Source organism: Plecotus auritus, assembly GCF_963455305.1.
Source record: "Plecotus auritus genome assembly, chromosome: 1".
Classification (NCBI taxonomy): Eukaryota; Metazoa; Chordata; class Mammalia; order Chiroptera; family Vespertilionidae; genus Plecotus; species Plecotus auritus.
The window spans coordinates 206306016-206320677 of record NC_137770.1 but is presented as its reverse complement, the minus strand read 5'-3'; the positions used below and the strand labels follow the sequence as shown (position 1 = coordinate 206320677).

The 14662-nt window shown below is 33.1% G+C and overlaps 1 protein-coding gene across 15 annotated transcripts in view; it reads right to left on the bottom strand.

The window, feature by feature from the left end:
* Positions 1 to 14662, bottom strand: part of EPHA5 (EPH receptor A5) — a 355448-nt gene that overhangs the window by 46015 nt on the left and 294771 nt on the right. For all 15 annotated transcript variants that reach the window (XM_080661231.1, XM_080661239.1, XM_080661238.1 and 12 more), the window contains 3 exons: positions 4307 to 4374; positions 2866 to 2991; positions 1501 to 1686 (listed from right to left, as the gene is read on the bottom strand). In XM_080661231.1, the coding sequence (XP_080517357.1) occupies positions 1501 to 1686; positions 2866 to 2991; positions 4307 to 4374 (380 nt within the window). The remainder of the gene's footprint in view (positions 1 to 1500; positions 1687 to 2865; positions 2992 to 4306; positions 4375 to 14662) is intronic.

Sequence of the window (14662 nt, the reverse complement as noted above, 5' to 3'; positions counted from 1 at the left end):
AAGTGAAATAAGTCAAACAGAGAAAGCTAAGAACTATATGATTTAACTCATATATGGAATATAAAACTGAAACTTATGTACACAAACAGCAGCATGGTGGTTGCCAGAGGGAAGGGGGTGGGGGAAGAAAGGGGTCCTAATATGAGGTGACAGGAGATTTGACTTTGGGTGGTGGGTACATGGTCCTACATAAGGATTTTGTAAATTAGTAATCCACACATGAAACCTATATGTTTATGTTGACTAATGTCACCCCAATAAAATTTAAAATAATTAAAAATAATAATAATAAAATTAAAAAAAAAAATTTTTTAAAGTTCATCCAATCATCACCATGATACTTCTGCTGTGGTCTTTTGCTCAAACTTGTGAGAAGGTGTTTGCAGTCTTATCTGTGAACCATTGTGACTGAATTATGATTTGGGCATTAACTTGTTATATAAAAATTTGTGTTGTTTTGTTTTGTTTTTCCATTTTTTAAAAGCTACATGGAGTAAATGGATATCTTATTAATTAAAATTTGTCAGTTGAGAACATTTATTAAATACACATTGCTTGTGTGCGTATTTGACATATATAATTTATTTTATTGTTTAAAGTATTACACATAATTTAAAACTTGATTAATAGGAACTGGAAATTGAACAAATGATTGAAAGAAAGTCCAAATAATGTTCTCTGCCACAATTTTTAGATGATTTAGTAAGTGATATGTAGGGCATGAATGATAAAGAAAGAAATGAGAATAAATACAATCGGCAAAGAAAAAATAGGTTAAAAGAACATAAAGGCCTCAGTTACGTGCCATATAAATACTTTATTGGCTGACTAAAAAATTATTTGAAATCTTTATATTGGGAAGTTCACCACAAAACTACATTTACAAGACACTCATACAAATTTAAAAGAGATGTGAAATTTCTAAATATTCCTTTGTATAAATCTGCTTTGCTTTAACAAAATAATTATTCTTAAGGAACTTTCACCGTCTTCTGAGACTGTTGCTTTCCCTAGAACTATTAAAATACCCCAATGGGAAAAAAGATTGAATAAAAAAACACATCTGGCTATAAAACCTACTTAAAAGGTTCTGAAAAAAGCAGGGCACCTATGGTTATAGTAATTCTATTAAATGTTAAACGTCAATGCCTCAATAAAAAATTTGAAGTTAATATTTCATTAGAATAAAAAGTGAAAGAGCCAGGAGAAAAAAAAATGTACCTTTACTGCTTCTTTTATCTGGATACATTTTCTCTGGTGCTGAATTAATAGTAAATGAGTTAATACATATGTATTGAAAACATAAATAGAAATTCAGGTTCATTGAAGATCAGCTTTGACCAGAATCTACTAAAATACAGGACAATTACTTCTTATATTAGAGAAATTATTAATAACATTACTATGGCTCGACCCTGAAATTAATAATAAGCTAATAGAAGAAACCCAGATATTCATGATACATACACACATGCATGCATAATTTGCGGTTGTACTTACTTTTGGTCACTACACCTTCTAAGTGAATGATGTTAGGATGATCAAACTGCCCCATGATACTTGCTTCACCCAGGAAATCTCTACGTTGCTTTTCAGTATAGCCTACTTTAAGGGTTTTGATTGCCACAGGTAATTCTCTTTTTCCTGGAAGTTTCAAACGTCCACTACAAACTTCACCAAATTCACCTTATGACAAAAATAGAAAAAAGTACACAAAATCATTTGAAATCCTTAATCTAACCCTATATAATAATAGCCTATTATTCAAATCAACTGAACAGCAGATCGACCGGTGGAACAGGGGGCAGATTCTCAACGCAGGAGCTGTCCCCAGCCCACAGGCCCCAGGCCAGCCAAGGTGTGTGCCAGCAGGGTCCCCCTGACCACCCCTCCAGTCACCCCACATATCGGGCCTTATCGCCGGCCAGGCCTAGGGACCCTATCCGTGCACGAATTTTGTGCACCGGGTCTCTAGTAATAATATAAAGCACTCAGAATATCAAGGTATAGATGAAACAGAGTTAACAGGGGAGTCCAAACTTGGTTACCAACATTAATAGAAATAAATGGTGCACTGGGAACAATCATCTATAAGTGATCATAAAACACTATTGGGGTTATTAGTTTCATCCATCTCACCAACAAAAACCTTAATGGAAATGTTACAACAAAATTAAATGCAACTGACTTAAATAATTTCGTTCTTCCTTTTTTTTTCTAATCTAGTAGTGCCATTAATGAGAAGAGAAAGGGACAAAAGATTATAGCAGGACAAATCTTTTTTTAGGAAAACAATTGTAAGGAATAAATGTTCATAAATAGAATAACTGTGTGCTTGAATTATGTAAATATTTCCATCATTACAATGTATATATGAATATGCATAAAAATAAACAGTAGATGGTAAAACACTATGTTTGAATATATTGCTGGTTTATTTTTTTTTATTTCATAAGCTAGACTTGCTGATTGAAATGTGAGCTACACAGAAGGTAGCATTAAAATATGATTAATTATATGCCACTTTGAAAGTGAGTCAGTTACAAAAGATCAAAAACATTATGTGTTAGCCTGGCAAGTGTGGGTCAGTGGTTGGGCATCCACTCATGCACCAAGAGGTCTCTGGTTCCATTCCTGGTCAGTGCACATGCCCAGCAGGGGGTGTGAAGGAGGCAGCCAATCTATGTTGATCTTTCTCTCTCATCCATGTTTCTATCTCTCTCTATCTCTCTCTCTAAAGTCAATAAAAACATACTTAAAATAAAAAAAAATCAGTATTAGATCAGAACAATGACATATTACATTCTATGTTAAATCTTATCATTAAACACAAGTTAAAAGTCTGACTTAAACACACTGTGATACCTGCTCCAATAACTCTTTCAATGGTGATGCATGAAGCTTCTATCTCCTTGGCAAATTCATGGACAGCTTGATTGGGATCCTCATAGGTATGTGGATCGATATAAGTTCTTACTCCTGGCAGTTTAACTGTGAAAATAAACGGGCATTAAAATACAAGTGCTTGTGCTGGATGAGTGAAATGATACATGTTATTAACATGCAACTGTGGCTTAAATCCCTAATCCCTATAAGTGTATGAGTTATAAGAACAGAGCCTCTCCTGAATTATAGGAGTCATTTGTTCAGCTATGTCACAATTATAATTTTGAAATCTGAATAGTTGGCATGTACCAGAAATGTAAACATGGTGATGTATATGAGTAAATACATCATTCAACACCAATGTTTTACAGAGTTAGTCTCTGAGACAAATAAAGACAGTTTCATTTACTAAAGGGGACAATAGAATGTTAGTGGTTTACTTGTTCGTTTGTTAGTCTGAGTCCCACTTAAATTATCATCAGAGATGACTGATTTTGGTTTTACAAAAAATAATTTAAAATACATTTTCAGGTGCTTTGTCAATACGACTTACAGAAATGTCAAAAGACAAAGAGATGCTCAATTTCTCACTCTACCTGTTACTGCACAGACTGTTATGTTCCATGAGCCTCAGTTTCATCATATTTAAAAGCTACCAACATCTGCCTCACAGTGTTGTTGTTTTTTAGGATAAGTAAGATTAATCTCAATGTTATGAAAATGGACTCAATGCTTTACAGCATGACTTATGGCTTTAATGACTGGCTTTTATGGGCACAGAATAGCAACAAAAATAAAAGAAACCCTTTTGTCATTTACTTGATGAAACAACTCATGCTGCAATGTTAATGACAAAAGGAACATATTAAAATACCATTAATTAGAAACCATTTACTAATTCTTAAAGCTCATTGTTAAAACTTGATTTTTTGCATTTCTTAAAAATATAGAATTATTCAAGTCATTGGAGCCAAGGTTGCTGCCACAGGATCTGCTCAGGAAAAGTCCTGTTATAATGCCGCGAAAAAAAAAAAAATACTGAGGAATTTCATTACTGTAATCTGGTGGTGTGATTTAAAAACAGATTTCTATTGAATGTATTGCTAGCATTTAGAATTAGCTTAGATATTTGGTTTGAAAAATAATAGCTTTATATTAAGCAAAGAGTTTTTATTTTAATGATTATAATCAAAGTATGCTTTAAAGAATTGAGCGAACGATCTTTCTGTTGCTTAGAATCAGCCACAATGCCCCACATTTACTGTATATGCTTTACAGAAATGTAACAAAACACATTTTTAAACCAATATTTTGGTCAGTTAATAGAAATCTTGTCTGGAAAAAAGAACCCACACACAATACCATAATAATAATCTGTCCCTGACATTGTGTACGTTTTGAGTTTTTGCAATTTGCTTACTGTGCCCGTTATGAAAATGCATCTTTTCCTCTTCTGGGTCTTGTTTTGCCTTGCTGTAACCACACCGCCTGGAACAGAGTAAGCTACAATTAGCCCCATCTCCAACGGGTGAATCACATCAAGCCGGAAACATGAAACACAATTGAAATGATTGCAACCCTAACTGATTTTCACACTAATAGTGTGAAATAACACCAATACTCTTTTTTGGTCACATTACTCTAGCCAATAGCTCTCTCTCACTCTTTGTAATATTTTTACTGAGAAGTCTGAATCTATCCAACTCATTTTAACTTCTCTTCAACATACACCTAACAGCAGACATGTTTCTATTCCACTTTCTCTGTTATTTATTTATTTATTTATTTATTTATTTATTTATTTATTTATTTATTTATTTTGCCAGCTCAGAAGTCACTGACTAATTTTTTCAGGATGAACAGCTCAAAACATGCCTGATTCATTAGTCTCCCACCCTCAGCTCCTTACTCTATCATTTTATTTTTTCTCTTCCTTTGGAATCATTAGTTGCTACACTAGCTCATTTCCACTCACATCCCCTCAGATCACCATCAAATTGACCACAACCTGCACTCTCTCTCAGCTCCACCCTCCAAATCTCAATCTTGTTGTTGTTGTTTGTCATATACTCCCTGGTTTGAGTTCTTCTGACCTGCTTCTAGTACCTACAAAAATCTGTCCTGCAAAGTTTCACTAATGACATATTCACATCTAAATCCAATGACTTTTCCTTAGATTTTAAGCATTCATGATTGAAACCCCTAACTACTTTTTGATGTTTTTTGCTCCTTTCTTCATTTATGCCAGTAGGTCCTCTGCATGAACTTCTTGGGTTCTCTCCTGTCAACCCATCTATTTCCATCAATTTAGTTAATACCATCTAGTACATCTGGTTGAATTCTTTTGAAACTTATGCTCTTATTTATCATAGATTTATTTTATAGACATATTCATTGGCATTCAAACTCAATAGATTAGATATGTTACATAATTAACCATATGATATTAAAATAACTGACTAAAATGAAAATATTTAAATTATTTTAGTGAAGCTCCCAGGCTATGAATTTACTATTTATAAGCTCTCATCACAAAATTGAGTTTATGAAATACAAAATTTTCATTTATTTCTGTATAAAGAAAATATAGCCAAAGTGATAGATTGACAAAATATTTTCATTACATTGGTTGAAAGTTACTAAGTGTCTAAATGAAATGTCCAGTTGACATGTACTAATGAGGATTGGTCCTTGGTATACATTCAAGGATGTTTAATAAGTCTATATATATTTTGGTATAAAAATAAAACCTATTTTATTCTATATTATTTCTTAGTGAATATATATATATATATATAAAAACATAAAATAGATAAGACACCACATCTTTGTGCCATTTTTGAAAAAAATTATCTTCATTTTATCATCTTAAAGAACTGCCAATTTATTAGTGAAGTACAGCTAGTAATATTTGAATAAACTTAAAGTAATATATTTAACATATATAGTGTTCTTGGGTGAGGAACAATACACAATCTGGATCTAGTGGCTTTTCAAGTTTTATTCATAACATTTAGGTGCATTTGTCATTCAAGAACCCTTCGGACATCTTGAAATATCTCACCAGAGTGAAATGAAGTGAAGAAACAAATAAAATTATATTGCAATTATATTTTGCAAATTTATCTACTCAAGTTGACATTTAAATTATTCTAAAATATTGTTCATAGTTTCATAGATGTTATTTTTTCAATCTTTATGTATATGCCTCTACAGTGAAGTTAATGATAACTTTTATTTTTACCAATGCTCTAAATACAATGGTGTGAAATCATTCTAAGATTTGTTATTTAAATAGCATTGACAAAAGTTTTTCTAAAGATAATTCTAAAGAGTCTTAAAAAGTATACAAGTTCCTGCAGTTTACATTAGAAAACAAATATCTGATTATTTTTTATTCTATTTCTTTAAAAAAAAAATGTCATTGGGTTTTTGAAGTTTTGATTTGATTGCATCAAATCTTTATATTTTTTGTAGTAAAATGGACATTTTAATGATATTGATTTTTTTCCAATCCATAAAAATGGAATATAGTTTCATTTCATTGTGTTTTTTTCAATCGTGTTTATTAATGCTTTGTAGTTTTCAGTATATAGGTCCTTCACATCCTTTGTTAAGTTTATTCCTAAGTATCTTATTCTTTTTGTTGCAATTTCAAAATTATTTTTTTATTTCTTTTTCTGAAATTAATTGAATATTAGTCAGTAATAAGAAAAGATGAAATACTGCCATTTGAAACAACATGGATGGATCTTGAATCTAACATGCTAAGCAAAAGAAAAAGTTAAGAATCATATCACCCATAGGTGGGATATAAAACTGAAAGCAACAAATGAACAGATAAGAAAAACAAGCAAAAACTCATAAGCATAGTCAACAATATGGTGATTCCTAGAAGGAAGAGCGTTTAGGGTACAAAAGGGTAAAGGAGATCAAGTATATGGTGACAGAAGATTTGACTTTGGGTGGTAAGCACACAATGCAATAAACTGATGAATCATAGATTTGTACACTTGAAACCTACATAATCTTATTAACACCAAGGGCACCCCAATAAATTTAATAAAGAAGAAAACAAACATCCATTTCATCTTCAACTTTCCTACCTTCAAAAAAAAATTAAGCTTTCAAACTTGTTTCCTCAAATAGTTTTTATCATTAAATACCTTATAGATACTTAAATCGCATGCACATTCCTCATATAAAAATGAAAATAAAACTTTGGATCTCATCAAAAAAGTGATTTGGGAATACCTTGATAAGGAGAAGTTGACATTTTAATACCTGGGGTGAGATTTAGGAGGGCAATGGGCAATAGAGTTGTTTTTTGTTTTTTGTTTTTTTTACTATGGGCATCTCTGGAGCTCTATAACATATAAGGCTGCATGTCACATTAACATATAAATTAAGTTCTGGAACCTCCCCCCAAAGCATCATTTAAACAAGTTGCAGCAAGATCAACAAGTAAAAGTGCAGCTGGCAAAGACTGGCACTCACTGAGTGGATCAGCCTCATAACAAGGCATTGCGGAAGCCTGTTCATTCAGTATCGTCTTCTGTACCTGACCCAGATGTATAATTTTAAACCGTCAGACAGACAGTCAATAAACATGCCATTCTGTGCATAAATCACAACTGCTACATTCTAGAACAATTTTTTAAAAGGAAAATAAACAGTTTCTTCATTTTGCTTCCTATCACAATTTTAATAAGCTTTATATCATTGTACTAAAAATATCTGTAGTGTTGTAATTAGAGAAATCATCTTCTAGTCATTTATACTTTTTCTTCTAGAAAACAATGATGTTAATAGTAGTGATGATCATGAGAAATCATAAAAAAGGTAGGTATAATTAATATTCATTAATATTTACTAAGAAGTCCTAGAGAGATGCTTAATATATAAATATAGCAATGCCTTTATAGGTAATTTAGAAATCAATCTACTTTCTCTCACACTTGTCCTAAGAATTTGAATAACACATCCTTGATGATAATAATACTGATCTTAAAATATAGGCCCTAGCCATAACATCCTAAATTTGGATATTTGTAATGTCCACTATACATGAAATAGTAAATAATAATATTTATGTAGAGATGAATATGCTAATGAGTAAATTAGTTCTTAGATGCAAATTAAGGATTTGAGAATACATTTGAATTATAAATGCCAAGCGGACCAGAGCACAAAGTGATACACAGAATCCGTGATTTACTAAATGTCAGCCTTGTGGCCAATGAGGAGAGATGAGTGAATGGAATAGCCTGAGAAGAGTGTAGAGTCTTGCTCAATTATAGCTTCCACAGGATCATATGTTCCCATTCCTAGCCTACAAAAATAAAAACTGGATATATACTCTTTCACCTTAATTCTAAGTAGATGGGGAGGGGTGAAATGGTGGGAAGAGGGGTTTTGCATTTTGATCTTTTTTAAAGAGTGAACATAAGCAGTTACTAGATCAGAAATGGTCACTCAGCTATGTATTGATCCTCTATTTTCTAGATTTATTAAGGAATACTTTCCTTATACTTTAATACAAAAAATATTCAAAAGGCAACATTGCAACAAACATCCTATATAATAAAGAGGTAATATGTAAATTGACCATCACACCCTCACACAAGATGGCCGCCCCCATGTGGTCACAAGATGGCCACCACAAGATGGCCGGCAGGGGAGGGCAGTTGTAGGTGATAAGGCCAGCAGGGGAGGGCAGTTGGGGGCAACCAGACTGCAGGGGAGGGCAGTTAGGGGCAACCTAGCCAGCAGGGGAGGGCAGTTGAGGGGGACCAGGCCGGCAGGGAAGGGCAGTTGGGAGTGATTGGGCCAGCAGGGTAGGGCAGTTAGGCATGATGAGGCGGTCAGGGGAGTGGTTAGGGGGTGATCAGGCTGGTAGGCAGAAGCGGTTAGGCCGCAGTGGTTCTCAACCTTTCTAATGCCACAACCCTTTAATACAGTTCCTCATGTTGTGGTGACCCCCAACCATAAAATTATTTTCATTGCTACTTCATAACTATAATTTTGCTACTGTTAATGAATCATAATGTAAATATCTGTGTTTTCTGATGGTCTTAGGCGACCCTGCTAGTGGTTCTCAACCTGTCGCAACCCACAGGTTGAGAACGGCTGCTGTAGAGCCTAAGACCATCGGAAAACACAGATATTTACATTATGATTGATTAACAGTTGCAAAATTATAGTTATGAAGTAGCAACGAAAATAATTTTATGGTTGGGGGTCACCACAACATGAGGAACTGTATTAAAGGGTCGCAGCATTAAAAAGGTTGAGAACCACTGGGTTAGGGGCAATCAGGCAGGCAGCAGTCCTGGATTGTGAGAGGGATGTCCGACTACCATTTTAGGCCTGATTCCTGTGGGATTGGGCCTAAACTGGCAGTCTGACATCCCCCGAGGGGTCCCAGATTGGAGAGGGTGCAGGCTGGGCTGAGGGACAACCCCCACCTCAGTGCACAAATTTTGTGCACCAGGCCTCTAGTTAGATTATATATATTTTGTTTATGGAAAATAAAAGCTGCTTGCAATCTTAGCTTCTTTTAAAAAACACATTTCTCCATATATGTACCCTCTCTTGTTCTGACATAATGACTTCAACCACTGCACAATGTTGTATGTAAGGATTTATTGCTGGAATCTTGAAAACCTTAAGTTACAACTTTTTGAGAAATAGTTTAACTTTTTCACTTCAGGATTCTCTCCAACTGAACCATGGTAGTTTTACTTAAAACTCAACTAACTCAGCCTCATAAAATAAAGAAGCATATAAACATTAGCTTATTAATATATCTAATAAATACTGGAAATAGATTGTTTTGTTTTACAGGAGCACATTCTTTAATAAGAATGTCAGTGAAAATGCAGTAAAATTGGACATCTGATATTTAGGCTGCCTTACTAGCAGGACCTTAAGACTCTCATTCATATAGTTTTCACTTATATACACAAGTACTGGCATTTTGAGTTCCTTACAGATGTAAGTTACAAAAATATTGCAACTGATCTATTATTGTTTACTAAAAAATCTCTAATATATCTATCAAAAGAAATGTACTCATGTTGAAACATAATTTTCTTGATTGTGGGATTGCAGTAGTAATTATACTGCATAAATGAGGACACAGATTACTAGGTTCCCATCATAGATTCTATCAAGGACAATACTCATTGATGAATGACAATGTGAGAAGCTAACTTATTTTTTATCTTATTTCTTAAATGTCATTTTTATTTCCATATCCTAAAAAACAAAGAAAAAAAACACATTAGAAATAACACCTTCCAAAATAGTGCAGTACATATGAATTTGGCAATTGTTCGTTAATGAACTATTCAAATCCTTTTAGAATTAGCAATAATAGGAAGACTTGAACAATTTTAAATACTTCAATAAATTCAAAGATGAATCATAGACTTTTCAATATTGAGTTAGATTTTAGTTGACTTAGAAATTTAATATAAAGATACATTCATAAAGTATGATATCTGTGGACTGAATCCTCCTGTTTTCAGTAATTTTGTCTTAATACTAGAGTAGACAATTTTCTATTAATTTTTAAATTATTGCATAATGTGACTATTGGATATCTTAAATACAGTAGGTCCACTTAATATCTTTTGTTGTCTGAGATTCCCTAGAAAAAGAATTTTGGAACAATTTGCATAGCAAGCCTTCAATTAGAATTTAATAGATTCTATATATAATAGGTTAACTTTACATATGCCTGCTATGAGCACTTTAAATAGGGTCTAGAATTATCGCAAAGGTATGACTTCATTCTTTATGCCTTTTTCCTAATTTTATAAAGTAAAATAGTCCTTCCACATCACTCTCCAGCAGAAATTTTATTGAAATAAAGGAAATATCTGTGTTAAGTGTATGTGAAAATAAAAAAATGGCTTACTTCAAATTTCAAGATAAGTTCAGTTAATATAGAGGAAGAAATATGACTCATTGAAAAATTAGTATAGTAGTTAATGTTTTAGTGTATTCAGGATACTTTTTGTCAGTAAAATTTGTTTCTGTAATCTCTGAATTATAAGAGAAGATACAGTTTATCCCTGTGTTTCTGATTAAAGATGTTTTTAAAAATTCTAAAAAAATAAAGTGATTGTCTAAAATCACAAACAAGGTAAATAAACAAATTAAGAATATAATATCTTTACTTTTAGAATAGCAAGCTCTACTTCCTTCACCACTTAAGTTTCTCAGAAGCAGTAAGTAATATGAAAACACTGGAAAACATAAAAACTTATAAATGAAGAAACTAGTCTGACACAATGGAATACTACTCTGCTGTAAAAAGGAAAACATTTACTCTTAGCAACAGCATGGATGGACCTGGAGAACACTATGCTGAGTGAAGTAAGCCAGTCAGAGAAAGTCAAGTACCATATGATGTCACTCATATGTGGAACTTAATGAACAAACTGAACTACCAAGCAAAACAGAGACAGACTCATAGACGGAAACAAAGCAGATGGCTTGGGTGGGATGGTGAACATATTGAGCAAAAAAGAAAAAAAAAGAGAGAACTCATGGACATGGACAACATTGTGGTGATTGTGGGGTGGAAGAGGGCAGAGAGGGGATAAATGGTGGAAAAAATAAAATAAAATAAATTAATTAATTAAAGATAAAACTACTTTGGCACCCTGGCATATTTCAGACTGACATATAATAATTATTATGCTATAAATATATATTTCTTTCTGTAATCATAAACACAAATGAATATAAAAAGATAAATTATGCTATTTATAATGTTATATTTGAAATTACACACATTAAAATCTTATTTACATTAAAAACAATGAATTCAAGCCCTGGCCGGTTTGGCTCAGTGGATAGATCGTCGGCCTGTGGACCAAAGGGTCCCAGGTTTGATTCCGGTCAAGGGCATATACTTCGGTTGCAGGCTTCTACCCCACCCAGGCCCTGGTCGGGGCTCGTGCAGGAGGCAACCAGTTGATGTGTTTCTCTCACATCGATATTTCTCTCTGTTTTCCCCTCTCTCTCTAAAAATCAATGGAAAAATATCCTCAGGTGAGGACTAAAAAAATAAACAAATGACTTCAACACTGAATGTTTATAAATATAGATTTTTAAAATATTGAAACAATGTTTAGTCTCAAGCCAGTCGTGGTGGCATAAAGTCAAAGATCACTAATAAAAAATACCTCTGCTAAAATGTAGGCAGTCTTGGAGATAGGGTGCCAAAAATCTAGGCATATGTATTTCATTCAGAAATAGTATAGAAATATTTTCCATCACTGGGTAGATTTCAGTCAAAGCAGGAAAATATTTGAAATATCACCATTATGTGTATTTGTACAGATTGTACAACAAAGTGGGAAACCTGAATAATGAAAAGTAATTTGAGATCAAAGGTCACATCATGTAATTACCAGTTTCATCTTATAAATGGCACATCATACATTTGAAAAATAATGGAGCAAAGCTGCATTGAAGAACCAAAGATCTATATCAATGGTTGTGAAATTATGCTTTTCAGACCCTGAAATTTCTACAAGGCATATCAAGGTACTTCTAAAAGCCAGTATATTTACAATAGGCAATTTTCATGTTTATGCATTGCATTATATTAAGGTCAAACTAACCAAACAAATATTCATAGTCTTTCAAAAAATAAAAGACAAAAGATTCCAAAAATTCAAAATACCTAACAATCTCTGTTTTATAAATGTAAATATATCTACACACAAATGACAATGATAGAATGCTCCTTGGGAATTATTTATGTGTTAATTGAAAAATGCTGCTATGATTTCACATACAATATGAGGTGACAAGATATAAGGTCGACTCCTCAGTATTTTGCTGACTCTACAAGAAAAAATATTCTTCTCAGCCTTATTTTCCACTTTCTCAGGTTGTTTTCTCCCCAAAGGCATCAGATTAAAGCCTTTGGATTAAGCAAAGTATCTTTAACTAAAACCTCATAGTGACTTTAAATTATAAAGAACAGCAATAAAAGCATTTTTAGCTTCCCTTTTTCCCTGGTAATAATTTTGGGTAACTTTCTTACTGTCTAATTTATGTAATCTCAAACTTTTCTTTTGCTTTAGTGTTTTGTTTTATTAAAATGCTATAAAAATTATGACTTCCATAAATCTTTCCAAAAAAAACTGCTAGCATATTACTGGGTATCTAAGCGCGCGCGAACGTGTGCACACACACACACACACACACACGCACACACACACACACACACACACACACACACACACGGGCTCACTGTCTCCACAGTTACTAACATTATTTGAAAAAAGATATTAGGAAACTGATTTAGTCTGAGGTTTCCTGGTGTGTTCTTTGTGAAGGCAGAGTTCTGCCTTCCTCCCTTCCTCTCTTATTTTATAAACTCCCTGAAATCAACAACACAATAGAAAATTATACCATTTTTTTAAAGTCAAGCATTTGAAATCCAGCTAAAGTTAGTTTTTGCCAATACTTTCTAAATCATGGCTTCATAAATGTTCATACTCCCATTAAGATATCTAAGATTTTGTTCAAGGTAAGTCCGGATGTCAATTTTCCCCCCAAGATATAAATTCTGTCTATTCTTCTTTGGTGATGATTTATCTCTTATAGCACTATTCTCCAGACTCAATGAGTTTTTCATAGAGAAAAAAAATCACAGTGTAAAGCCATTTATATTATACTTTAGCCATTGCCAGATTTCAGGGGTTTATGATTTATCATTGAAACCCCATGAACATATAAGTATTTTCCTAAGTAAATTAAATAATTTGAAACAAATCTATAGTTTCATGTCAACTTCATTTTTTTCAAATAGAAAAAATTCAAAATGTTGAGAAAAACATTTCTAAATTTCATCAATCTGTGTTTGTTGACTGTCTCTTGTTCTCAGATTATTGGTATCCATTGCTCCACTTCTCACATTTATACATGTGTGCATACTCATTCCTATTACAGGTTTTTCAAACATTAAGTATTAATTTACAGCTACAGAATACAAGTAACAATTTAAAATGCCACAAGGCAACCCTATAATTCTCTAAAATGCACTTCAGAATAGCTGCTCTTGGCAGATTTTGACTATAAATAACAATGCATTAGCATAGGGATTTGAACTCTAATCTAGAAAGAAGTTATCTGGAGCATTTCACTTTTTTTAAATATATTTTTATTGATTTTAGAGAAGAATGGAGAAGAAGATGGAAAGATAGAAACATCAATGATGAGCGAGAATCATTCATTGGCTGTTTTCTGCATGCCTCATACTAGGGATCAAGCCTGCACCAGGGCATGTGCCCTGACCTGGAAATGAACTATGACCTCCTGGCTTATAGTTCCACGCTCAATCACTGAGCAATGCTGGCCGGGCTGGGGTATTTCACTTTTTACAAGGTTGTTCACGATTGGGTAGGATTCCTTCTATATCTGTGAATAGAGTTCTCTGGTCTTATGTTCTAGCCTACAGTTTATAGCTATAACCCAGATATATACTTAGGATTTGCAAATTGAGGATATCCCATTTGGACAGTAATCCGTAAAATGTGCATATTTTTTACTTCACTAGTATTAAATTAAGAAAATAACTTCTAATATCTGAAATAATTCAAGCTTAAAAATATTAAGTAAAACCATTTAAAATTCCATGTGGTTTTGTGCTCCAATACCACATGAATCCATGTCGATTATGAAAACAGAAGGCCCCAGTTACGTTTGGTCTTTCCATGGTTCTGGGAGACAAAGATGATTTCACCTT